The sequence below is a fragment of the Drosophila serrata genome, unplaced genomic scaffold (assembly GCF_035046125.1).
Source record: "Drosophila serrata isolate PLE 108 unplaced genomic scaffold, ASM3504612v1 contig_249, whole genome shotgun sequence".
In the NCBI taxonomy this organism is placed as follows: Eukaryota; Metazoa; Arthropoda; class Insecta; order Diptera; family Drosophilidae; genus Drosophila; species Drosophila serrata.
In genome coordinates, this window is record NW_028257147.1 from 2,022,569 (window position 1) to 2,049,222 (window position 26,654).

At 45.2% G+C, this 26,654-nt stretch overlaps 1 protein-coding gene across 29 annotated transcripts in view; it reads right to left on the bottom strand.

Moving 5' to 3' along the window:
• The window catches only part of Msp300 (Muscle-specific protein 300 kDa), a 123,497-nt gene that overhangs the window by 23,967 nt on the left and 72,876 nt on the right, over window positions 1-26,654 (bottom strand). For 20 of the 29 annotated variants that reach the window (XM_086832528.1, XM_086832523.1, XM_086832522.1 and 17 more), the window contains one exon: window positions 1,533-26,651. The exons of 2 other annotated variants lie outside the window; for them this stretch is intronic. In XM_086832528.1, coding sequence (XP_086688654.1) covers window positions 1,533-26,651 — 25,119 coding nt within the window. The remainder of the gene's footprint in view (window positions 1-1,532; window positions 26,652-26,654) is intronic. 7 more of the 29 variants (XM_086832534.1, XM_086832533.1, XM_086832531.1 and 4 more) reach the window with 5 other exon arrangements.

Consider the following 26,654-nt stretch of genomic DNA (forward strand, 5'->3'; position numbering starts at 1 on the left):
CATTTGCATAATTCCGTTTAAATAAAGAAGGCTTGATTAACGCAATTGATGTAAATATTTGTTGCCGGCTAACAACATATTTACATGCGATTAAGTAAATTATTTATAAATATATTTATAAATGGATGCACAGCCATACAAAGGCATGAAGTCTGTTTCGGGAATGCTTTTAAAAATAACTAGCTCTTAGTTTCTTTAAAGGTAAAGTAACGTAACATGCAGTTGGCATAAATTAATAGTCTTAGTTGTAAATGGCTGCATAGTATATGTATGAGATAGGCGCATAGACAAAAGTACCAAGAAAAAATAAATGCTTTGCCTTTTCTGCCTGTTTTGAGGATAAAGTTGGAATATAAAATGCAATGCTTGTAACTTACTTTGGCTCTATTATGTATATTAAAATAAATCTATATAAGAGTACTCTTTTAATGATCAATACTGTATTTTTTTAGATCTAGGTCCGATATCTATACACACACACTGTGACACTAACAAAACATTTAGATTCTTGAAATGCTTCTTTTTCGCACCCAACACTCAACGCCTTCATTGCACATTGCAGACTAAAATTGTAAATTAAAACGGGAGACTATTTTCGAGCAAAGCCTGCAGCATCGCATGGATCGCATCGGATCCGGGCTGTATTTATAGCCGTGGCAGGGAACATGCTCTGCACGCAAATATTCGCGATAGGAGGCTGGGCGGTAGGCAAGACAATGAACTCGTATATAGATATAGTAAGTACGTGCTATATACACATAAGGGACACATTGGTATATTGTATATTCTGCATTTGGGAACTTTTTTTAATTGTGGGGCACTGTGTGTGTGTGCGGGGCAGGAAAAGTGCGTGTGCTCGGTGCGTGATCGTGTGTGGGTCAGTGATCTGTGTGTTTGTGTGGAAAATCTGCGAAAAAAACTACAACTGGGTATAAAAATCAGCTCAGTATTAAAAACGTGCAAGTTGGTTAATATAGATTTTATTATTATTATTTATATCTCACTACCATTAGTAAGTAGTTTGTCTCTGATGATTACTGGGCTTTTACAAAGGTTAATATCAATTAGTAGAAGGAACTTAACGTAAATCAAATCTACATAATGGTCTACGACTAAGTTACGTGCTTCTATATATTTGGGATTACAAAACTCAAAACAAAAGGCTTTTTTTTTTTGGATGCATTTAGCAGAACAACACATACAGTACAAAAAATAATAAAAAATAGGAATAGGAAAACTTAAGTAAAAACATAAAAAAATCAAACATGGTTTTTTGAAAATTAAATTACGTTAGTATTTCGGCAATCGACTCAATTTATTGCCACTGTGTAGGTACCAGGTCCAGGCCAAAAATTTTACTGCGGATTTATACCACAGCAGCAACATGTGTTATTGGCCGGAACCTGGGCACAGTAGCAATTGCAGCATGACGAGCGATTGCCGTATAAAAGCCATGAACAAATACCGAAACCACACAGAAAAGCTGCAAAAATTAAAATTATGAATAAACGAAGGTTCAATGTGATGTTCACCTTCTGGCGTTGCTGTTGCAGATCGTTGCTGCTTGTGGTTGTTGTCGTTGTGGTGCTAGTTGTCGAAGGCGTTTCAATTGTGGTCGTTGTCGTTACGGTAGTGGTTGTTGTTGTGGTTCGCCTCAACACTGCCTCCCCATTGTCAGTGGGGGTGGCGACCACATCCTCCTCCTCCTGCCTGCTGCTCGTTGTTGATGTTGTTGTTGTCGTATCGGTGTGCGTTGCTGCTGCAACCTCTGGTGCCACATCAGACTTGGCGACATCAGCAACTGGTGCTGCTGCTGCCCCCGCTGGTTGCATGATCTCCGGAGTTGCAGCTTGTGCCGCTACTGGTTGCTCCTCCGCTGGCGTCGTCGTTAGCTTATCGACTACGGCTGTGGCAACTGGCAAAAGGGCGCTAGTTGCAACCAGCGCTGCTGCTTGTGTCGCCGCTGCTGCTGCGTTCGCCTTGGCGGTCAGCGTGTGAGTTGTGGCGCTTGCCAAATGGATTAGTGCGTTTGCAACGTTTAGGGGACTGGTATTGGGGCTAGTTTCAGGGGCGGGGCTTGTGGTTTTAGTTTCGGTTAGTACAGATTGTTCTTCTCCTAATTTCACCTGAGGCTGTTCGGCTTCTAAAGCCAGATAAGTACTCTGATCCCGCCAGTGTCCCACACCACCCGGAAGATCCGCGGACCTATATTCCGATGAGCAGCTACGGTTCTGACCATGCTGCTGTGCATCGTGCTCGGGAGTGGGTGTCACATTACCACTACTACCGCTACCAGGATCTCTATCGTTCGGTTTATCATCGTCGTCGTTGGGCTTACGAATTTCAGGCACAGTCGGCTTGTCCCCCTCATCGTCATCGTCATCGTCGTCGTTGTCATCGTCACTGTCATGGTCGTCCTTGTCGGGTTTTCCAGTCACATCGGGTTGCTGCGGTTTCTTGTCTTTGTCAAGTTCCGATTCCCCACTGGCAGTATCATCACGTTTCAGTCTGTCGATTGAATTGTCGGCCAAATCTGCATCGACACCGGTTGGTTGCCAGTCATCCAGATACAGATTCAGTCGCAGCTGATCGAGGTTGCTAGGTGTTGGTGCTGCCAGCGGTTCGGCGGTAGGAATGATTGGTAATGACGATGCTTCTGGTTCAGTCTTTTCTACAACGCGATCAGTAATCGTGGTCGTCGTGGTTGTCACTACAGTTTCTGTAATGCTGTCAGTCTTTTGCTTATCGTCTTGAGTTTCCTGAGCATTCGTCCTGTCAGTGGTTGTCCCTGGCAGCAAAGCAAAAGCTTCGTTTGCCGTGTGCCTGTAGTGATTGATTAGGTTAACGAAATCGTCCTGGCTAAGATGCAAGAGCAGATTACTGGGCTCGATTGGGAGTTGTGATTGTTCAGGGATAGGTGTTTCAACAGTAAGGGGTTCAATTGAAGGTTCTACAATGGGCTCTACATCAGAAGTTTCTACAACCTTAATTTCCTGAATTACAGGTTCTGTTTTTACAATGACCTCATCAACAGGCTCTTTGAGCTTAAGGAACTGGCTAATGCCATCAACATCTATACGCGTTTTGGGTAGAAGACTACCCTGATCGAGATATAGATTGAGAGCATGAATTTCGGAATTAAGTTGGGGTATAGCTTCGGGTTCAATTATCACATAATCATCTAGGGTGTCAACTTCCTGCTTAATTTCAATTGGAGCCGTTTCCTCCGGAATGCTTACCACCTGCAATTGTTGATATTGTCCATACAACAAGTCGTATTGAGGACGCAGATTAAAGCCTTCGCGGAAGAGATTGTCGGCGAGATTTTCAGGTTGTTCTAATTCAATGATTTTGGTCTCAATAATGGATTCTGTAACTGGTTCTGTGTTCAATGCGAGGTCATTTGTGTGGCTAGTTACCACTGTAGATACATAGGATGTTGCTTTGGGCTCATCCTCAGCAATGGTAGTATCCTTATGTGATGTTACAGTTGTGGTCACGTAAGTGGTTGTAGTCTTGTCCACATCCTGCGTGTCCACGGCATCTTGAAGAGGCTTTGGCTCCTGGAAGTCGGTAGTTTTGCTTACTACAACGGTGGACCAATCAGGCGAAGTCTTATCCTCCTCTTTTTGTTCGGTTGCTGGGAATATTTTCGTTTCAGTTTGGACTATTGCCGACCAGGTAGTAGGTTGGTCTGTTGGTGATTTTACAGCAATTTCCTCAACAATTTCATCACTAGGAATGGTAACTGTCATTGGATTGGTTTCCTGCACATCAGTTGATGTTTCAATTGTGGTTGTAGTTGTAGATACTTGTCCAGGCTTAAGTGTGGCAGACCAGTAAGATGTTTCACAAATGAACGGATCAGCATCACTTGGAGGTAATGCGATGTCAGAAACTTCTTCAAACGGTGAAAAGGGTGTTGCCTTTTCAGAATCCACTGCTACAACCTCGAATGGAGCCGAAGAGGTTCCTTCCACGACTTCTTCATCATCAGAGAAGTTCATCGGCTCATCCAAGACATCCATCCAAGAGCTGGAGGAATCATCAACGGGCAGGCCGGCATATGCAGGTTTCTTTGGTTCCTCATGTTTCTTCTCTTCCGCAGGAGTTGAAGTTTCGGTAGTTGATTCAGTAGTTACTGTTGTGGTCGTGACTGTAGTAATGGTCTTGGTTTCATCCACAGAAGTTTCAAGAATTGGCTCAGACTGGATAACTTCTTCAACAACAGTGACCTCTTCCTCAGGAATTGGTTTTTCCTCGACGACAGTTGTAATTGTGACAACTTCGGTTTCCTCAGGAGCCTGTGTTACATCCTTAAATGGAGCCAGAGGAGTTTCTTGTACAGTTTCCTCATCATCAGAGAAGTTCATCGGCTCATCCAAGACATCCATCCAAGAGCTGGAGGAATCGTCAACGGGCAGACCGGCATATGCAGGTTTCTTTGGTTCCTCAGGTTTCTTCTCTTCCGCAGGAGTTGAAGTTTCTGTAGTTGATTCGGTAGTTACTGTTGTGGTCGTGACTGTAGTAATGGTCTTGGTTTCATCCACAGAAGTTTCAACAATTGGCTCAGACTGGATAACTTCTTCAACAACAGTGACCTCTTCCTCAGGAATTGGATTTTCCTCGACGACAGTTGTAATTGTGACAACTTCGGTTTCCTCAGGAGCCTGTGTTACATCCTTAAATGGAGCCAGAGGAGTTTCTTGTACAGTTTCCTCATCGTCAGAGAAGTTCATCGGCTCATCCAAGACATCCATCCAAGAGCTGGAGGAATCATCAACAGGCAGGCCGGCATATGCAGGTTTCTTTGGTTCCTCATGTTTCTTCTCTTCCGCAGGAGTTGAAGTTTCTGTAGTTGATTCGGTAGTTACTGTTGTGGTCGTGACTGTAGTAATGGTCTTGGTTTCATCCACAGTAGTTTCAACGATTGGTTCAGACTTGGGAGTTTCTTGAATGGAGTCCTCCTGTGGCTTTGAAACTGGTTCTTGCTCAACGACATTTGGTAAATCCTTATTTGCATCTACGAGTGTTTTTTCTACAATTTTATCATCGTCGACGGTTTTGGGTTTCTTAGTTTTATTTTTGGTTTCCTTAAGTTTTTTAGGTTTTTCCGACGTAGAAGTTTCGGTGATGAATTCAGTTGTTACTATTTTGGTGGTCTTGTCAACGTTTTCAAATACATTTTCAATTTGTTGAGTTTCTTCCCGAGGCTCAACAAAAGGCGCCAGAGGAGTTTGGTTTTCGATTTCTGCCGCCAAGAGTTCAACAGTTTGCTCTACATGAGAAGGCTGGGAAACTATCACTTGATGGCTAGATTTTTCAGCATTAATGAAATCCAAAACTTCAGTTGGTGATTTGCGCTTTGACTTCTGCTTTGACTTTTTAGTTTTTGGTTCGGGCTTTTCCAGGGTAAGAGGAATGCTTACTGTATGTGACATTGAAGGTTTCTTTACGTCCGCTGGTACAATTTCCTTGGTCTCAACTTCAAGAAGTCGAATTTGCTGAGCCGGTTGGGGTACATTGTGTGCTGCTATAGCAGCCCACGACATTCCAGAAGTGATAAGAGCAGGAGCAGGAGCTGGAGCAGGGGCGGGAGAAGGCTCTCGTACCGCAGGAGCAATCGATTTTTCAACCAATGGCTCATTTTCCCTTGAGAGTTCAACTGCTGGGCGGGATTCAACCGGTGCTACGGCTGCTGGTATTGCTTGTGACTTCTCCTTTGGCTGTTTCGATTTCTTCTTTTTTGGTTTCTCATCATTACTCGAAATGTGCGATTGTTGCGAGCGAGATCGGGACCGATTTCTTTTCTTCGAAGTGATTTCCAAAAATCCTTGATCACTTTCAGGCTGCGGTTTTGTCTCCGATAATACTTCGGTAATCTGTATTATTGGTTTATCGATGCCACGCGAACGTCTTTCAGGTTCCGGTTCCCTTACAATTTGTTCCTGGGTAATTGATTCTTGATACCACGAATCCGCAGGATCCATATCATCCTCATCTATAAGCTCTCTCCAAGACAACTGGGATGGTTTCTCGGAATAATCATCCGATTCAGTTTGTAAGCCTACTTGCGTAACAGGATCGGGGAATTCCAGAAGAACATTTTGTTGCTGCACTTCGGGAGCAATTGGCTGTCGCTCAATCACCTTTGTTTCACCCACTTCAACAGTTTTATATTTTATGTTCGTGTTGTCGGTGTAGCCAGACTTTTTAACTACTTCAGCGTAGGTCTCTGATGATGACCAAACTGATGGTTTGGCAGATGGTTCTGGCAATTGGATATTAAACTCAGGTGTTGATGACCCTGAAATCCGCTCATTCTCTGGTTTATTCTCGTACACATAGGTATCTATAACTTGTTGCTCAGTCTCCTTTCTAGGCAAGTTCTTTTGCTTTTTAGTCTTCTGTTTCTGATGCTTCTCTTCAACGTAAATATTCTGTTCTTGATCTTGAGGTGTATCCTGAAGTCTAGGAATTACATCAACAGAGTCACTGGAACGGGATTCGGTAAACGTTGGTGTCAAATCGATATTATGCGAGACAATTGATGACCACGATAAGGTTTGTACTGGGAAAGGATCAGAAACTGGCTTTGGTTGTTCTTGTGGGATGAGTTCTTCAGTAACATAGACAGAATCAAAGCTTGGCTGTTGAATTGGATCCACAGTCTTCTTTTCCTTCTTAGCTTTAGGTTTCTTCACCTTATCGTTTACAATCGTTGAGAAGTTCTGCTCTCGCGTAATAAAGTCGTGAATGCCTTGAGATTTGTGTGCCTTTTGTGATTCACTTGACTTTTGAGTTTCAGTAACAGTTGTCAAAGCGACAATTGATGACCAAGACATAGGAGAGGCATCAACAACTGTTGTTGGTTCTGGCTCGGCCGAAGGTTTGTCTTCCTCAACAACAGCGGGTTCCTTAACAACTTCAACTGCGGTCACTTCAGCAATGGTTTCCACAACAGGCTCAGGCACAGGATCAACCTTTGGTTTCTTGTCCTTCTTTGTCTTTTGCTTCTTCGGCTTTTCATCCACAGGCTCTACAGGTTTCGGCTGTTCAGGTTCATGGCTGATGACATCTGTACTGACTTCTGTCGTTTGCGAAACAATAGAAGACCAGGAAAATGGCTGCAATGGAGCAGGTTCGGGAGCTGGTGTTGGTTCCGGTGCTGGCGTAGGCTTGTTTTCCTCAACAACAGCGGGCTCCTCAACAATTTCAACTGCGGTCACTTCAGTAACTGTTTCCACAACAGGCTCAGGCACAGGATCAACCTTTGGTTTCTTGTCCTGCTTTGTCTTTTGCTTCTTCGGCTTTTCTTCCACAGGCTCTACAGGTTTCGGCTGTTCAGGTTCATGGCTGATGACATCTGTAGTGACTTCTGTAGTTTGAGAAACAATAGAAGACCAGGAAAATGGCTGCAATGGGGCATGTTCGGGAGCTGGTGTTGGTTCCGGTGCTGGAGTAGGCTTGTCTTCCTCAACAACAGCGCGCTCAACAATTTCAACTGCGGTCACTTCAGTAACTGTTTCCACAACAGGCTCAGGCACAGGATCAACCTTTGGTTTCTTGTCCTGCTTTGTCTTTTGGTTCTTCGGCTTTTCTTCCACAGGCTCTACAGGTTTCGGCTGTTCAGGTTCATGGCTGATGACATCTGTAGTGACTTCTGTCGTTTGCGAAACAATAGAAGCCCAGGAAAATGGCTGCAATGGAGCAGGTTCGGGAGCTGGTGTTGGTTCCGGTGCTGGCGTAGGCTTATTTTCCTCAACAACAGCGGGCTCCTCAACAATTTCAACTGCGGTCACTTCAGTAACTGTTTCCACAACAGGCTCAGGCACAGGATCAACCTTTGGTTTCTTGTCCTTCTTTGTCTTTTGCTTCTTCGGCTTTTCATCCACAGGCTCTACAGGTTTCGGCTGTTCAGGTTCTTGGCTGATGACATCTGTAGTGACTTCTGTAGTTTGAGAAACAATAGAAGACCAGGAAAATGGCTGCAATGGGGCAGGTTCTGGAGCTGGTGTTGGTTCCGGTGCTGGCGTAGGCTTGTCTTTCTCAACAACAGCGGGCTCAACAATTTCAACTGCGGTCAATTCAGTAACTGTTTCCACAACAGGCACAGGATCAACCTTTGGCTTCTTGTCCTTCTTTGTCTTTTGCTTCTTCGGCTTTTCATCCACAGGCTCTACAGGTTTCGGCTGTTCAGGTTCTTGGCTGATGACATCTGTAGTGACTTCTGTCGTTTGCGAAACAATGGAAGACCATGAAAATGGATGCAATGGGGCATGTTCGGGAGCTGGTGTTGGTTCCAGTGCTGGCGTAGGCTTGTCTTCCTCAACAACAGCGGGCTCCTCAACAATTTCAACTGCGGTCACTTCAGTAACTGTTTCCACAACAGGCTCAGGAACAGGATCGACCTTTGGCTTCTTGTCCTTCTTTGTCTTTTGCTTCTTCGGCTTTTCATCCACAGGCTCTACAGGTTTCGGCTGTTCAGGTTCTTGGCTGATGACATCTGTACTGACTTCTGTCGTTTGCGAAACAATAGAAGACCAGGAAAATGGCTGCAATGGGGCATGTTCGGGAGCTGGTGTTGGTTCCGGTGCTGGAGTAGGCTTGTCTTCTTCAACAACAGCGGGCTCAACAATTTCAACTGCGGTCACTTCAGTAACTGTTTCCACAACAGGCTCAGGCACAGGATCAACCTTTGGTTTCTTGTCCTTCTTTGTCTTTTGCTTCTTCGGCTTTTCTTCCACAGGCTCTACAGGTTTCGGCTGTTCAGGTTCATGGCTGATAACATCTGTAGTGACTTCTGTCGTTTGCGAAACAATGGAAGACCATGAAAATGGCTGCAATGGGGCATGTTCGGGAGCTGGTGTTGGTTCCAGTGCTGGAGTAGGCTTGTCTTCCTCAACAACAGCGCGCTCAACAATTTCAACTGCGGTCACTTCAGTAACTGTTTCCACAACAGGCTCAGGCACAGGATCAACCTTTGGTTTCTTGTCCTTCTTTGTCTTTTGCTTCTTCGGCTTTTCATCCACAGGCTCTACAGGTTTCGGCTGTTCAGGTTCATGGCTGATGACATCTGTAGTGACTTCTGTAGTTTGAGAAACAATAGAAGACCAGGAAAATGGCTGCAATGGGGCAGGTTCTGGAGCTGGTGTTGGTTCCGGTGCTGGCGTAGGCTTGTCTTCCTCAACAACAGCGGGCTCCTCAACAATTTCAACTGCGGTCACTTCAGTAACTGTTTCCACAACAGGCTCAGGCACAGGATCAACCTTTGGTTTCTTGTCCTTCTTTGTCTTTTGCTTCTTCGGCTTCTCTTCCACAGGCTCTACAGGTGTCGGCTGTTCAGGTTCATGGCTGATGACATCTGTAGTGACTTCTGTCGTTTGCGAAACAATAGAAGACCAGGAAAATGGCTGCAATGGGGCATGTTCGGGAGCTGGTGCTGGTTCCGGTGCTGGCGTAGGCTTTTCTTCCTCAACAACAGCGGGCTCCTCAACAATTTCAACTGCGGTCACTTCAGCAATGGTTTCCACAACAGGCTCAGGAACAGGATCGACCTTAGGTTTCTTGTCCTTCTTTGTCTTTTGCTTCTTCGGCTTTTCATCCACAGGCTCTACAGGTTTCGGCTGTTCAGGTTCTTGGCTGATGACATCTGTAGTGACTTCTGTAGTTTGAGAAACAATAGAAGACCAGGAAAATGGCTGCAATGGAGCAGGTTCGGGAGGTGGTGTTGGTTCCGGTGCTGGCGTAGGCTTGTCTTCCTCAACAACAGCGGGCTCCTCAACAATTTCAACTGCGGTCACTTCAGTAATGGTTTCCACAATAGGCTCAGGTACAGGATCGACCTTAGGTTTCTTGTCCTTCTTTGTCTTTTGCTTCTTCGGCTTTTCATCCACAGGCTCTACAGGTTTCGGCTGTTCAGGTTCTTGGCTGATGACATCTGTAGTGACTTCTGTCGTTTGCGAAACAATAGAAGACCAGGAAAATTGATGCAATGAGGCATGTTCGGGAGCTGGTGTTGGTTCCGGTGCTGGAGTAGGCTTGTCTTCCTCAACAACAGCGGGCTCAACAATTTCAACTGCGGTCACTTCAGTAACTGTTTCCACAACAGGCTCAGGCACAGGATCAACCTTTGGTTTCTTGTCCTGCTTTGTCTTTTGCTTCTTCGGCTTTTCTTCCACAGGCTCTACAGGTTTCGGCTGTTCAGGTTCATGGCTGATGACATCTGTAGTGACTTCTGTCGTTTGCGAAACAATGGAAGACCATGAAAATGGCTGCAATGGGGCATGTTCGGGAGCTGGTGCTGGTTCCGGTGCTGGCGTAGGCTTTTCTTCCTCAACAACAGCGGGCTCCTCAACAATTTCAACTGCGGTCACTTCAGCAATGGTTTCCACAACAGGCTCAGGAACAGGATCGACCTTAGGTTTCTTGTCCTTCTTTGTCTTTTGCTTCTTCGGCTTTTCATCCACAGGCTCTACAGGTTTCGGCTGTTCAGGTTCTTGGCTGATGACATCTGCAGTGACTTCTGTAGTTTGAGAAACAATAGAAGACCAGGAAAATGGCTGCAATGGGGCAGGTTCTGGAGCTGGTGTTGGTTCCGGTGCTGGCGTAGGCTTGTCTTCCTCAACAACAGCGGGCTCCTCAACAATTTCAACTGCGGTCACTTCAGCAATGGTTTCCACAACAGGCTCAGGTACAGGATCGACCTTAGGTTTCTTGTCCTTCTTTGTCTTTTGCTTCTTCGGCTTTTCATCTACAGGCTCTACAGGTTTCGGCTGTTCAGGTTCATGGCTGATGACATCTGTAGTGACTTCTGTAGTTTGAGAAACAATAGAAGACCAGGAAAATGGCTGCAATGGGGCAGGTTCTGGAGCTGGTGTTGGTTCCGGTGCTGGCGTAGGCTTGTCTTCCTCAACAACAGCGGGCTCCTTAACAATTTCAACTGCGGTCACTTCAGTAACTGTTTCCACAACAGGCTCAGGCACAGGATCAACCTTTGGTTTCTTGTCCTTCTTTGTCTTTTGCTTCTTCGGCTTTTCTTCAACAGGCTCTACAGGTTTCGGCTGTTCAGGTTCTTGGCTGATGACATTTGTAGTGACTTCGGTCGTTTGCGAAACAATTGAGGCCCAAGAGAAAGGTGTTACTGGGGCATCTACAGCTAATGGTGTAGGTTTAACCTCCTCAGCGTTTATGGGCTTCTCCTCAACTTTGGTCACTGCAACAACAGGCTCATTAACATGATGAGCCTTAGATTTTTTGTTTTTCTTTGTCTTTTGCCTATTAGTGTTGTTATTTACCACAGTTGAGAACGCTTGCTCTTGGCTTATAAAGTCTTGTATACCTGAAGAATTCAATGAATCCTCTGGTTTTTTCGAGATTCGTGTGTAGCTATCATTTTGAATGACATCCACGGTTTGCGTGACTATGGAAGACCATGACAAGGGGTTTACAGCTGGTATCAATTTAGGTTCTTGCATTATTACTGAGTCTTCTTCAGTAGTTGGTTTAGCTACAGGTTCTACAAAAGTCGCCGCTTCAATGACAGATTCCATCTGAACGGACTTCTTTTCCTTCTTAGACTTCTTCGCCCTAGGTTTGTCATTTGCAACAGATATGCTGGTTTCGTGGGATTTACAATCATCAACTCGGTCTGAGGACATTGGAACTTTCTGACTTATCTTTGTGAATGGTTCCTTGACACCTTGTCGAACAACAGAAGACCACAGAGCGTTACTATCACTTGGCGGACTCGGATCAAAGTTTTCCATTAAATCTTCGTCTACAAGTGCTGACCATGAAATCTTTTCATCGTTCAGTTTTTCTTCAAAAATAGTTTTTGTTTGATCTGTAGAAACTTCCATTGGTACATCAATTTTTTTTGCAGTTTCAATTTTCTTAGTTTTTGTTATATTTGGTTCTACAGTTTTCACCTTCTTTGTGGGTTTTCGTTCAGTTGGGATTTCCACATTTTTCTTCTCCAAGTCTATAAAGTCAACTGTATGCCTCAAAACATCTGCATACGAAGAATGTCGTTCCCATGCATTTGGAATGATTGGACCGGCCAGTTTTTTTGGTTCTTCGGGTTTCTTATCAGGTACCTCAACTTTCTTTTGTTTCTCAGGTTTCTTCTCTTCCGCAAGAGTTAAAGTTTCTGTGGTTGATTTAGTAGTCACTGTTGTGGTCGTGACTGCAGTAATTGTTTTGGTTTCATCCACAGTAGTTTCAACAATTGGCTCAGACTGGATAATTTCTTCAACAACAGAGATCTCCTTCTGGGGCTCAGGAATTGGTTCCTCCTCGACGAAAGTTTTAATTGTGACAGCCTCGGTTTGCTCAGGAGCCTGTGTAACATCCTTAAATGGAGCCAGAGGTGTTTCCTGTACAGTCTCCTCATCGTCAGAGAAGTTCATCGGCTCATCCAAGACATCCATCCAAGAGCTGGAAGAATCGTCAACGGGCAGACCGGCATATGCAGGTTTCTTTGGTTCCTCAGGTTTCTTCTCTTCCGCAGGAGTTGAAGTTTCTTTAGTTGATTCGGTAGTTACTGTTGTGGTAGTCACTGTAGTTATGGTCTTGGTTTCATCTACAGCAGTTTCAACAATTGGCTCAGACTGGATAACTTCTTCAACAACAGAGATCTCCTTCTGGGGCTCAGGAATTGGTTCCTCCTCGACGAAAGTTTTAATTGTGACAGCCTCGGTTTGCTCAGGAGCCTGTGTAACATCCTTAAATGGAGCCAGAGGTGTTTCCTGTACAGTCTCCTCATCGTCAGAGAAGTTCATCGGCTCATCCAAGACATCCATCCAAGAGCTGGAGGAATCGTCAACGGGCAGGCCGGCATATGCAGGTTTCTTTGGTTCCTCAGGTGTCTTCTCTTCCGCAGGAGTTGAAGTTTCTGTAGTTGATTCAGTAGTTACTGTTGTGGTCGTGACTGTAGTTATGGTCTTGGTTTCATCTACAGCAGTTTCAACAATTGGCTCAGACTGGATAACTTCTTCAACAACAGAGATCTCCTTCTGGGGCTCAGGAATTGGTTCCTCCTCGACGAAAGTTTTAATTGTGACAGCCTCGGTTTGCTCAGGAGCCTGTGTAACATCCTTAAATGGAGCCAGAGGTGTTTCCTGTACAGTCTCCTCATCGTCAGAGAAGTTCATTGGTTCATCCAAGACATCCATCCAAGAGCTGGAAGAATCGTCAACGGGCAGACCGGCATATGCAGGTTTCTTTGGTTCCTCAGGTTTCTTCTCTTCCGCAGGAGTTGAAGTTTCTTTAGTTGATTCGGTAGTTACTGTTGTGGTAGTCACTGTAGTTATGGTCTTGGTTTCATCTACAGCAGTTTCAACAATTGGCTCAGACTGGATAACTTCTTCAACAACAGAGATCTCCTTCTGGGGCTCAGGAATTGGTTCCTCCTCGACGAAAGTTTTAATTGTGACAGCCTCGGTTTGCTCAGGAGCCTGTGTAACATCCTTAAATGGAGCCAGAGGTGTTTCCTGTACAGTCTCCTCATCGTCAGAGAAGTTCATTGGTTCATCCAAGACATCCATCCAAGAGCTGGAAGAATCGTCAACGGGCAGACCGGCATATGCAGGTTTCTTTGGTTCCTCAGGTTTCTTCTCTTCCGCAGGAGTTGAAGTTTCTTTAGTTGATTCGGTAGTTACTGTTGTGGTAGTCACTGTAGTAATGGTCCTGGTTTCATCCACAGTAGTTTCAACAATTGGCTCAGACTGGATAACTTCTTCAACAACAGAGATCTCCTTCTGGGGCTCAGGAATTGGTTCCTCCTCGACGAAAGTTTTAATTGTGACAGCCTCGGTTTGCTCAGGAGCCTGTGTAACATCCTTAAATGGAGCCAGAGGTGTTTCCTGTACAGTTTCCTCATCGTCAGAGAAGTTCATTGGCTCATCCAAGACATCCATCCAAGAGCTGGAGGAATCGTCAACGGGCAGGCCGGCATATGCAGGTTTCTTTGGTTCCTCAGGTTTCTTCTCTTCCGCAGGAGTTGAAGTTTCTGTAGTTGATTCAGTAGTTACTGTTGTGGTCGTGACTGTAGTAATGGTCTTGGTTTCATCCACAGAAGTTTCAACAATTGGCTCAGACTGGATAACTTCTTCAACAACAGTGACCTCTTCCTTCTGGGGTGCAGGAATTGGTTCCTCCTGGACGACAGTTTTAATTATGACGGGCTCGGTTTCCTCAAGAGCCTGTGTAACATCCTTAAATGGAGCCAGAGGTGTTTCCTGTACAGTCTCCTCATCGTCAGAGAAGTTCATTGGTTCATCCAAGACATCCATCCAAGAGCTGGAGGAATCGTCAACGGGCAGGCCGGCATATGCTGGTTTTTTCGGTTCCTCAGGTTTCTTCTCTTCCGCAGGAGTTGAAGTTTCTGTAGTTGATTCGGTAGTTACTGTTGTGGTCGTGACTGTAGTAATGGTCTTAGTTTCATCCACAGAAGTTTCAACAATTGGCTCAGACTGGATAATTTCTTCAACACCAGAGATCTCCTTCTGGGGCACAGGAATTGGTTCCTCCTCGAAGAAAGTTTTAATTGTGACAACCTCGGTTTGCTCAGGAGCCTGTGTAACATCCTTAAATGGAGCCAGAGGTGTTTCCTGTACAGTCTCCTCATCGTCAGAGAAGTTCATTGGTTCATCCAAGACATCCATCCAAGAGCTGGAGGAATCGTCAACGGGCAGGCCGGCATATGCTGGTTTTTTCGGTTCCTCAGGTTTCTTCTCTTCCGCAGGAGTTGAAGTTTCTGTAGTTGATTCGGTAGTTACTGTTGTGGTCGTGACTGTAGTAATGGTCTTAGTTTCATCCACAGAAGTTCCAACAATTGGCTCAGACTGGATAATTTCTTCAACACCAGAGATCTCCTTCTGGGGCTCAGGAATTGGTTCCTCCTCGACGAAAGTTTTAATTGTGACAGCCTCGGTTTTCTCAGGAGCCTGTGTTATATTCTCAAATGGAGCCAAAGGTACAGTTTCTTTGTTATTAAATTGGTTTTTCACTTCTTTCGTGACTTTAGTTTCATGGATGGTTTCAATTATCTTTTTGATGTTGGCTTCCTCGCCATTTTCGGGCAAAAGTGGTATTTCCACTTCGTCTTCTATAAGTTCCTTCCAAGATTTTTGTTCAACAATAAAGTCATCCTGAACATCATCAATCATGTCGGCCCAAGACCTTTGAGGGTTATCAATAGCCTGCAAAGGTTCCACCAACTGTGGAGGAGCACTGGCTTTTGGCTTCACCTTCTCCACTGCTGGTTTCGGGGCTTGCTTGACCCTCTCTGCATCAATGAAGTCAGTAGTTTTGTGACCAACAACATTGGCCCAAGATTGAACGCGCTCCTTCTGATCCTGAAGTACATCTGGGGATATGCTTCGTAGTTTTACTTTTTCTGGTTTTTCGAAACGATCGCGTTTTACTTGTGGCTTCAGAGGCTCAGAATGTTTCTGCTTAATATCCTTCTTAGACTTGGCCGGCAAATCGGTCATATGATCAATTTGACTAGCCACTTTAGCCCAGGTGATTGAGTTTTCATCTCGACTTTGCATTACTTCAGCCATATCGCTCTCTTCAGATGTTTGGATGCCTCCAGGTTCGCTCTTCTCCGTTTTAACTTGAGATTTAGTGATTTCTACCTTAGGTTTGTTTAAGGTTTTTGGAGATTTACGATCTCTTCGCTGTGGAGTTTCTTCCTTGCGATCCTCAGTAGGGGATTCAATTGGCTTTTTACGGGCAGCAATATCATCCACCCACTCACCAGGCTTCTTAACAAGAGAGGCCCAAGAGAATGCATTTTCAGTATTATTAACAGGCTCTGGATTTTTGACTTCGACCTGTTTAACGACAACATTTTCCTCTACGGGTTCACTGCTGATTTCGGGTTCGGACTCCGTACTTTGTATGGGTTTATTGTCCGGTTTTTTCTTCGATTTCAGCTTCTTGGGCTTCTCCGGTTTTACATGATCTGTCTTAATGGGTCCTTTTACTTCGGTTGTTGTAGATACAGCAGTCTTGATATGTGAAACTGTGTTATCAATCCATTCGCCAGGCCGTTTAACAAGCGATGCCCAAGAGAATTCACTGCTTTGTTCTTTCTTTTCCTTCTTTTCCGGTTCGGGTGTTTCTTTGATCTCCGCTGGTAAAGGTTCAGGTTGTTCGTCTTCAGATGTGGTCGTTACTACTTCAACAACGGGTTTCTTTGACTTCTTTGATTTTTTAGCCTTTGTGGTCTTTTTGGGTTCTTCCTTATCCTTGTGTTTGGGCTTGTCTTCAGTGATAACATTTGTATGGGCAACTTCCTTCTTTATTACAGTTGTGTCAGACCACTCACCTGGCCTACGTACAAGAGCTGACCAGGTCAACTCGGAGGTGCTTGAAACCTCCCTTTCATCGGAAGACGGTTCCTTTGAGCTTTCTGTTGTTGGTTTGGATAATTCGCTTTCAGTCGTAGGCTTTGACTTTTCGCTGTCGCTGTTTGATTTAGATTTATCGCTTTCAGAAGGTTTAGTTGGCTTTTCAACTGGCTTGTGTTTTTCAGGCTGTGTCTTCTTCTTACGCTGTTGAGTTTTGGCGGAAACAATATCTGATTCGGGTGCGATATCTTTCTGTTGTTGTACTGTTGAAGTTGAAACAACATCGCTCACAACGCCTGAGTTGAGCAAGACATCGGCATACGATTTTCCTTCACGGTTTTTAAGCCAAACATTTTCAACCTCCTCCACTAATTCAATAGGTTCTGCAACAAATGGTTCTTGGATAGGTTTGACTGGAGGAACTTCTACCGGAACTTCGACCTTCTTATTTTGACGTTTTGGAGTCTTAGTTTTCTTTTGCTTTTGTTGGGTCACTATGGTTTGGTCTGACCTATTCCTTGGAATAAACTCGTTGTATACACGTTCATTTGCAAGGAAAGTATGAGTCTGGTCTGAGTATGTGTGCCTTAAATAAGATGGAGTAAACTCGGGAGCGTCCGCTGACAATGTGGAAGTAAAGCCAATGTTTCCGGTACTAGGAACTGAGTCCTCTAAAACACTGGACCAGGTGTCGATAGGTTCTTCTAGTGGCTTCTCTAAATGGGTCACCTGATCTTCCACATTTATAAGTTGCGGAACCGCATCTGTACAAACCTTTTCCGTTGTTACTGTTGTGGTCGTGACTGTAGTAATGGTTTTGGTTTCATCCGCAGTAGTTTCAACAATTGGCTCAGACTGAATAACTTCTTTAACGACAGTGACCTCTTCCTTCTGGGGTGCAGGAATTGGTTCTTCCTCGACGACAGTTTTAATAGCGACGGGCTCGGTTTCCTCCTTAAAGGGAGCCAGAGGTGTTTCCTGTACAGTTTCCTCATCGTCAGAGAAGTTCATCGGCTCATCCAAGACATCCATCCAAGTGCTGGAGGAATCGTCAACGGGCAGGCCGGCATATGCTGGCTTTTTCGGTTCCTCAGGTTTCTTCTCTTCCGCAGGAGTAGAAGTTTCTGTAGTTGATTCGGTAGTTACTGTTGTGGTCGTGACTGTAGTAATGGTCTTGGTCTCATCCACAGAAGTTTCAACAATTGGCTTAAACTGGATAACTTCTTCAACGACAGTGACCTCTTCCTTCTGGGGTGCAGGAATTGGTTCCTCCTGGACGACCGTTTTAATTGCGACTGGCTCGGTTTCCTCAGGAGGCTGTGTAACATCCTTAAATGGAGCCAGAGGTGTTTCCTGTACAGTCTCCTCATCGTCAGAGAAGTTCATCGGCTCATCCAAGACATCCATCCAAGAGCTGGAGGAATCGTCAACGGGCAGGCCGGCATATGCAGGTTTTGTTGGTTCCTCAGGTTTCTTCTCTTCCGCAGGAGTTGAAGTTTCTGTAGTTGATTCAGTAGTTACTGTTGTGGTCGTGACTGTAGTAATGGTCTTGGTTTCATCCACAGAAGTTTCAACAATTGGCTTAAACTGGATAACTTCTTCAACGACAGTGACCTCTTCCTTCTGGGGTGCAGGAATTGGTTCCTCCTGGACGACCGTTTTAATTGCGACGGGCTCGGTTTCCTCAGGAGGCTGTGTAACATCCTTAAATGGAGCCAGAGGTGTTTCCTGTACAGTCTCCTCATCGTCAGAGAAGTTCATCGGCTCATCCAAGACATCCATCCAAGAGCTGGAGGAATCGTCAACGGGCAGGCCGGCATATGCTGGTTTTTTCGGTTCCTCAGGTTTCTTCTCTTCCGCAGGAGTTGAAGTTTCTGTAGTTGATTCGGTAGTTACTGTTGTGGTCGTGACTGTAGTAATGGTCTTGGTTTCATCCACAGTAGTTTCAACAATTGGCTCGGACTGGATAATTTCTTCAACAACAGAGATCTCCTCCTTCTGGGGCTCAGGAATTGGTTCTTCCTCGGCGACAGGGGTAATTATGGTTTCCTCACGATGATGTGTTACATCCTTAATTGGAGCCAGAGGTGTTTCCTGTACAGTCTCCTCATCGTCAGAGAAGTTCATCGGCTCATCCAAGACATCCATCCAAGAGCTGGAGGAATCGTCAACGGGCAGGCCGGCATATGCTGGTTTCTTTGGTTCCTCAGGTTTCTTCTCTTCCGCAGGAGTTGAAGTTTCTGTAGTTGATTCAGTAGTTACTGTTGTGGTCGTGACTGTAGTTATGGTCTTGGTTTCATCCACAGTAGTTTCAACAATTGGCTCAGACTGGATAATTTCTTCAACAATAGAGATCTCCTCCTTCTGGGGTGCAGGAATTGGTTCCTCCTGGACGACAGTTGTAATTGTGGCGACCTCGGTTTGCTCAGGAACCTGTGTAACATCCTTAAATGGAGCCAGAGGTGTTTCCTGTACAGTTTCCTCATCGTCAGAGAAGTTCATCGGCTCATCCAAGACATCCATCCAAGAGCTGGAAGAATCGTCAACGGGCAGACCGGCATATGCAGGTTTCTTGGGTTCCTCAGGTTTCTTCTCTTCCGCAGGAGTTGAAGTTTCTGTAGTTGATTCGGTAGTTACTGTTGTGGTCGTGACTGTAGTAATGGTCTTGGTTTCATCCACAGTAGTTTCAACAATTGGCTCAGACTGGATAATTTCATCAACAACAGAGATCTCCTTCTGGGGCTCAGGAATTGGTTCCTCCTCGACGACCGTTTTAATTGCGACGGGCTCGGTTTCCTCAGGAGGCTGTGTAACATCCTTAAATGGAGCCAGAGGTGTTTCTTGTACAGTCTCCTCATCGTCAGAGAAGTTCATTGGTTCATCCAAGACATCCATCCAAGAGCTGGAAGAATCGTCAACGGGCAGACCGGCATATGCAGGTTTCTTGGGTTCCTCAATTTTCTTTTGAGGTTCCTGCAGCTTCTGTTGTTCCGCAGCTGTCGAAGTTTCTGTAGTTGATTCGGTCGAGACTGTTGTGGTAGTGACAGTTGTGATGAAGCTTGTTTCGGCTAAAGTTTGAGCTTCTACTATTGGCTCAGATTTAGAAATCTCAAGAGATGAATCTAATGCAGACGTTTCTGTTGGTAGCGCTGAAGTTTCGACAATTTGGTGTAAAGATTCTGCCTTGTTTAGGGAAATAATGTCAAATTTAGGAGCCTCAAAATTGTAAAAAGCAGGAACAGATGATTGGCTTTGTTGGGAAACTTCTTCGGTAATAGAAGTTTTTGTTGCAGGTTCCGTGTCGTTGCCAAAGCTTACCGTCTTTGGGGACAAAGTATTATTTTCAAGTGTTGTTGTTTCCTGAACCTTAGAATTCATTATGTGATAATTTCCCTCAGCAGTGTTAAGTTTGAATATATCAAATTTAGGAATTTCAAATATTTTATCAAGGGGAGAGACTTTCTCAAGTTGTATGATAGTATTTAAAGTGCTTACCGAGTTAGCCACGAATGCGTCAGCTATTAATGCGCTTGGTTTGGCAGGATCAAATTGATTAGCAGGATTAGTAGGAGCAGGACTTGACTGAGTTTCACATGGAATTTCTACTTGCACTTCTTCTTTATTAGGAACAGGGGTAACTTCGGAAACGGGCGTTATCGTCTCTTGATAAAGAATATCAGCCTTAGCGTGCTCAATTATCTTGACAGTTGAGATTAGAGACACATCTTTAGAAAGATTTGGAAGTAATTTCTCAGATTCTAAAATTACATTCGGATGAATTTCATTCAGAACTTCTTCCTTAGGAACATCGGATACTGAAGAAATATCTTCCCTGATGTGCTCTATGGTCTCCTTCTGAGAAATGTTTTCAGCTATTAATTCTGGCTCAACTAAGGGTTTAGGAATTTCGATTAGAACCTCTTTATCAACAACTACAGATGGGTCATTAATAGCATTATTACCTAAGCTTTGCTCTTCTACAACAGGAACCGATTCATGTTTAATAAACTCTTCGGGAATTGCAGGGCGCTTCTTCTTATCTTTCTTCGATAGTTTCTTCTGAATATCCTCAAACAACTGCTGCTCTTCTGGGCTCAATTCAGCAGGGGAAAGGGGTTGACTACTTTCTACAGAGGCTTCTATTGGGGCTTCTATAATCTTGACATGTTCGTCTACGACAGGCAGGGGTGTGGGGTCTGACTTGGATTCTAAAGGTTCTGGGAGGGATTCTACAACAATCACAGAATTCTCACTACTCTCGGCCGTTCTCTGCAGGGATTCCACATTTTCGGTCACAGTCTCGGTCACCCGAAGACTAACCTCCGGAAAATCTAAATGCATTTTCACGATAGGTGTCTTCAGTTTTTCTTCATGAGTGATTAGGGAAATTTTTTGTACTGTACCAGGTGGATAGTCACCGTCAATGCCTTCTCCCACGAAAAGAACATTTGTGCCATCTTCCGTTTCGAAGCTCCGTCTCTGTGTCGTTGTGAGTATCGTATTCCTGGTAGTCGTCGTAGTAGTGGTAATACTATCCGTCTCATTAATGTCTCCATTAGTCTTGGTAATGTCGTACTGCTTAGGCAACTGAATGGTGTTTGTCTCGATACCAAGTACTTTTACCCCTGACGGGCTATCCCTCAGTCCTAATTGTATGTTTGCACCCAGATTTTCTAGCCTAGGCTCGCTACTAGGTGTAACAGACGGAGAGGGCGTTCGCGATGACACAGCCGGACTAGCCGGTCTCAACTCGGGCATCTCTATGCTCGAAGTTACTATCACATCTCCGGGTGTTTCGCTTTCCGTCAGAAGTATTCGTCCATCATTTGTAACCCTCTTGGTGATGCGCATTGTTCTTATCGTCGTAGTCTTAATAATAGCGCCATCGACTTGACTAGATGTGGTTGAAGATTCGCTAGGCACTTCTGAAATCGTTGGCGAACCTTCTCGCACTGTCACTGGTTCGCTAGCAGTGCTCGTCTCTTCGGTAGTTGTCTCGCCATCTTCATTCAGTTTCTTCACGATTTTGGTCGTACGCACGGTTGTCGTCTTGGTTACACCACCACTCGGCTCCTCCACGGGCACCAACGGTTCCGATTTTTCAGGAGTATCAATGAGCTCACCAACAGTTTGTTGTTCCACATTTTGAGAGATCTTCTTTACAATTTTTGTTGTTCGAACAAATGTGGTCTTGACGACATCACCAGTCTCAGAAGATTCTATCTCAGGCACCGCAGTTTCCGTAGCGGGAGATTCAGCAATAAACTCTTCTTCAAGAGGAATATCCACAGGCTGAGCATTTACGTTATCGAGTTTTGGAGCGCTTTCAGCTGCTATAAAGTCCAAAACTGTAGACTTTATTTCGGAAGTCTGAGGAACGGAACTAATTTTTGTTGTAGTCAGGAACCTATCTTCAATACCAGGAACTTCCGGTTCCGCCTCTTCGCTTATTGTCGTTTTGCTCACCACCTTTGTAGTTCGAGAAGTTGTAGTCTTAGTTATGCCCTCACTATTCGATTCAGTTGTAACAGACTCCGCCACAATTGGAGCATCCTGAATGATTGTCTCAACTATCGGCAAAGAGGAAAGATCGGCATCGCTGCTGGTCTCGCTAATGTTTTCACTTTCTTGGGAAATCTTTTTGATAATCTTTGTGGTTCGGACAATGGTTGTCTTAATCACTCCTCCTTCTTCGGGCTCCTCCACAACTGCTTGTGGAACAGGTTTACTTTCAGTTGTATCATCTAATGAAGGTTCAAATTGGATTTCATCAATCTTGGGAGATTTTATGGTTTTAGTTGTAGTTGTTTTAGTTGTTTTTACTACACCCTCATCGGTTATTTCCCGGCTATTTGTCTCAGATTTTTCAACTTTAGAGGGCTCAAGGGCTTCCTCCGCCAACTCGTAGGATCCCAGAGACGATGGTCCATCTGAATGTGTCGAAGAGGACATCTCTTGATTCTCCTGCTGACTGCTGTTGATTTTTTTGATGATTTTGGTTGTTCGGATAACTGTAGTTTTGACAAGGCCGCCATCATCGCTTACAAGAGTTTGCTCAGATGACAGAGTTGGTTTATTATCCGTAGTTATTGCACTTGTTACACTCAGGGGCTCTGTAATTTCTAGTTGTGGTTGTGGCTCAACAATTTCTGCCACCTTCTGCACAATGGGAACATTGTGATTACTTTCCGATTTCTTCTGCTTTTTCTTATCCTTTCTGGAAGGTTTTTGCGGCTTATTCTGCTCCTGTACATCTACGACTGGCGACAATATCTCAACAGCCGGCTTTTCCTCGGCTTCTGTCGGCTGTTTATTTGTTTGTGTTATTTCCTCAGCTTCTTTCAGAACCTCATCGACTACATTTTGCGCAACATCCTCAATAATATTCAAAGACGGTTGATCTTTTACGATCGTGGTTTCTGTCGATGTCACGACTGTAGTTGGTAATAGAGTAACATCCCGCTCCACTTCAGGTTCATCTTCGAAAACTTCCTCGACAATTTCCTCTCCATCTTCGGTAATGCGCTTCAGGATACGTTTGGTTTTGGTAATCACAGTCTTAGTTATCGATCCTTGCTGCACAATCGTGTCCTGCGTTGTCGAGAATCCGGCAATATCAATTGGTACATCACTAGCAGCAGATTCAACCGGTGGCAGGTTGTATTGCTCAACAGAAATATTCTCTTCGGGCAAATCATCAATAACATCTTCCTCGACAATCTCCTCCCTGCCATCAACGATTCGCTTTACAATGCGTTTGGTAATATGCTTCGTTATTGTTCGCGTTGTGATTGTTGTAGTTCCAGTTTCCGTTGATATTGTGTTTGTCGATGTGGTAACCACAGGTTCGCTAGTATCGATAGATACAGTTTCAGTTGTCGTTAGTTCTGCGTCAGAGGGAATTTTGATAGCTTCAGGAATAGTTTCAGAAGAAATAGGGTCAATTACTTCAGTAGTAGTAACAGTTTCTGTAATATTACTTGTCACAACAGGAGTAGATTCCACCTGCTCAAATGGTATTTCTTTTTCATCCTGAGACTTTCCCTTCTTAGAACGTTTTCTGTCCTTTTTCACAGGAATTGAAACAGGAACTTCAGGTTCGGAAGTTTCTTCTGTGGCAGGTTCGACTTTCTGTTCAACAATTTGAATGGTTTCAATCACAGCTGGTTTTACTGTCTCCTTTTCAATGGTATTGACAACCGTTTCATTCACAACTGCCTTGGCCTTCTTCTTATCCTTCTTTGATGTTGGAGCAGGAGCTAAGGGTTGCACGATTTCAACTTCCTCGATCACAGCAGGTTGAACAATTTCCTTCTCGACAACAGGCTCGGCAGAAACAGTAGCGCTTACGTCAACCTGTTCAACAACAACCTTGCCACGTTTCTTTTCCTTCTTTGATGCCTCAGAACTAGTCTTATCATTTCGAACTTCTTCTTTTGGTTCGATGATTGGCTCATTAGCCTTAATGCTAACCAGCTCTTGTTCCACAACTGTTTTGCTTTGTTTCTTTTCCTTTCTGGTTGGAGGTACGGGTGCGATTTCCACACTCTTTACTTCTGTTTTTGGAGTATCAATTTCCTTTACAGGCTTTGCCTTCTTTTCCTTCTTCGAGGGAACGGGTGGAGTTGGCTGAACTTCGGGTTCAACAATAGTTTCAATAACAGTAGTCACAATTTCCGTTGGGTTTTTCTCCAAGACAGGTGAGGTTTGAATTTCAGCTTTAGGCTTCGTAACGGGTACAGGCTCGCTATCGGCTACTTTCTGTGACTTCTTCGATTTCCTTGGCTTTGGTTCAGGTAACTTTGATTTCTCTTCCACAACTGGACAAGAGGGTACAACCTCAGCAACCAATTTAATGTCTGCAGAGACACCATTGCTATCGGGAGATCGTGGCTTCTTGCCCGTCTTTGCATCCTTTCGCGTACTCTGCTTAATCGGCAATGGCTCCGGTTGAGTTTCATGTCTCGTTCTTTTTGTACGCGATGTCCGGGACTCAAAATTATCCTCTTTGCGTTCCCATGTTGGTGATTTGTCGACACGTTTACCGTGCTGATTCGTTATCGTCTTGGTTGTTGTTGTGGTGGTAGTTGTAACACTACTATTAGTCGCCGGATCTGGCTTGCGGTGCATTGGCGGCGAGGATGTAAGGCGCACTTGAGTTTGTTGCTGACTGGATGGCTGGAAAACTGGATGTTCTTGGTGCTGGAGACCGAAGAGGACTTCGGCGTAAGTGCTGCCAGTACTTATATCCTGGGGCCGAACTTGTTTATTGTTCCGCTTCTGAGGCCGGGGATGGACAATGACATTCGTGGATACTTCTGGGACTTGGGGGACATCTGCTGGTACTGGTACTGCAACGACTTCCGGAGTCTGTTGCGTTATCACAGTTGGCTGCGTTGGCTGTTTGGAAACAATGGTGGTTTCCTGTACATAGCTGGTTGTGGACACACTGGGTTGATGTTGAACCTGAGGCTCAGGAGGATGCACTTGTGGCAAGTCCACTGGTATGGTTTCAATTGCATCAACGTCAAACTGGCCAAAGGTAATATCCGGTCGAGGCTCATTCAGCTCAAACTCCTGGGGCTCTACAGCATGTGGTATGTGAACATGCTCTTCGATATAGTACTGCTGAGACTGTGGCTCACTCTGCACAACAACTGGTTGTATTTGCTGGGTGCTGGTGGTGAGTGGCTCTGAGCTCTGTTGCACCATTGAGGCCAATGTGGTAACAACGCGATCCAGCACGCTGCTACCGGTTGAAGTCGTCGTCAGAGTGTTCTCCACCTGGTAGGGTTCGAGTATGTAGGTCTGCGGCTCTACTGAATCTTGCTGGAAATCTTGCAACGGCTGCTGCTGTTGCTGCAGTGGGTATTCCTGAGAATAATCAGTGGCTTGCTGAGCGTAGTAGATTTGATTCGGTTCTGCGGGATATACAGTGGGATAGGTATCCGCCTGAGCCACCGGCTGATAGTAACCTGTTAAGAGCTGATATTGCGCCGTGGCTGGTGGCACTGCCACTTGCTGATACTGAATGGGATACTGCATCTGCATTATCTGCTCGTAGTAGTTCTGTTGGGTCTGCTGCAGCGGCTGCTGCTGTTGTTGCGGTTCCGTTGCAGAACCCGTGACGTAACTCCACTGGCCGCTATCGGCTACGTTTTCATACATTGTCTGATACAGCTGAGGATCGGGTTGCAAATATGTTGCTGCAATCTCTTCGGCAGTCATGGGCACTTCATAATTGCTGATGGGTTTCGGCTGCTGCAATTGCTGTGACTGCTGCTCCATTGGCTGCTGTTCCTGCTGAGGATGAGAATAGGTAAGATCTGTGCTTGCATCACTAATGTATTGATCCAGCTGTGGACGATGCTCCTTGATGGGTGGCTCTAGGAGCTCAGATTCGGGAACGAAGATACTGCTCGAAGCAGCAGCGCTCGCATCTACCACATCCTGAATAGTAAGATCGGTACGACCCTGTACGGCCTGAGAGGCCACCTGCTCGGCCTTCAGGCGCTCCAATTCCAATCCCCGGAGAACTTCCGCATAGGAAGTTGAACCGGGCACCCACATGGGGCTGCGAGATCTTGAGCGATCATCAATGGGCAAAAAGAGTTGCTCCTGGTGGGATTGTGGCTGTTGATCCAATTGAATCGAAATTTCGGGCTGCTGGGGTGATGGCGCCTGTGGTCGCCGCCTTGGCGATCGACCCCGACGTTCTGGCCGTGGAGGCTGAAGTTTCTTACCCGCCGGCTTTGCCTTTTGATGGTGCTGTTGTTCGCTCTCGATAAACTGAGTGTTGCTGTCATTGGTAGTGGATGCCGTGGTGCTCAGAGTTGGTGGTGTAGCCGATCTCTGACGTTCGAATATAACCGTGGAAATAGTTCCACTTGCGCCATTGAAATCGGTATTCTCTTCGGCCTGGAGTTCGTCACCGTGCGTACGTTTTGAAGTCGTGGTTGTGGTTGTAATAGTTGTGATTGTTGTCTGGTTCTGGTTCTGGTTCTGGGTCTGGTTTTGGTTCGTTTGTTTCTGCTGCTGGGTCGTTGTTGTCGTCGTTGAGGGGTCTCGTTCTCGTGGTCGGGATTTCGTTACAGGTTCATTACCGCCGCTTACCGGACTCGCTTGTCCCGACAACACTTCAGCGTAGGTCAGACCCACTGACGCCGTTGGCTTCATAAGCAACGAGACAGTCGATGAAGTTGTCACCACTGAATGGGTATCCAGCGCATAGGACTTTCGAGCGGTTGCATCGTAGACTTGCTGCATGCCATCGATTGATTCTCGCATTGCCTA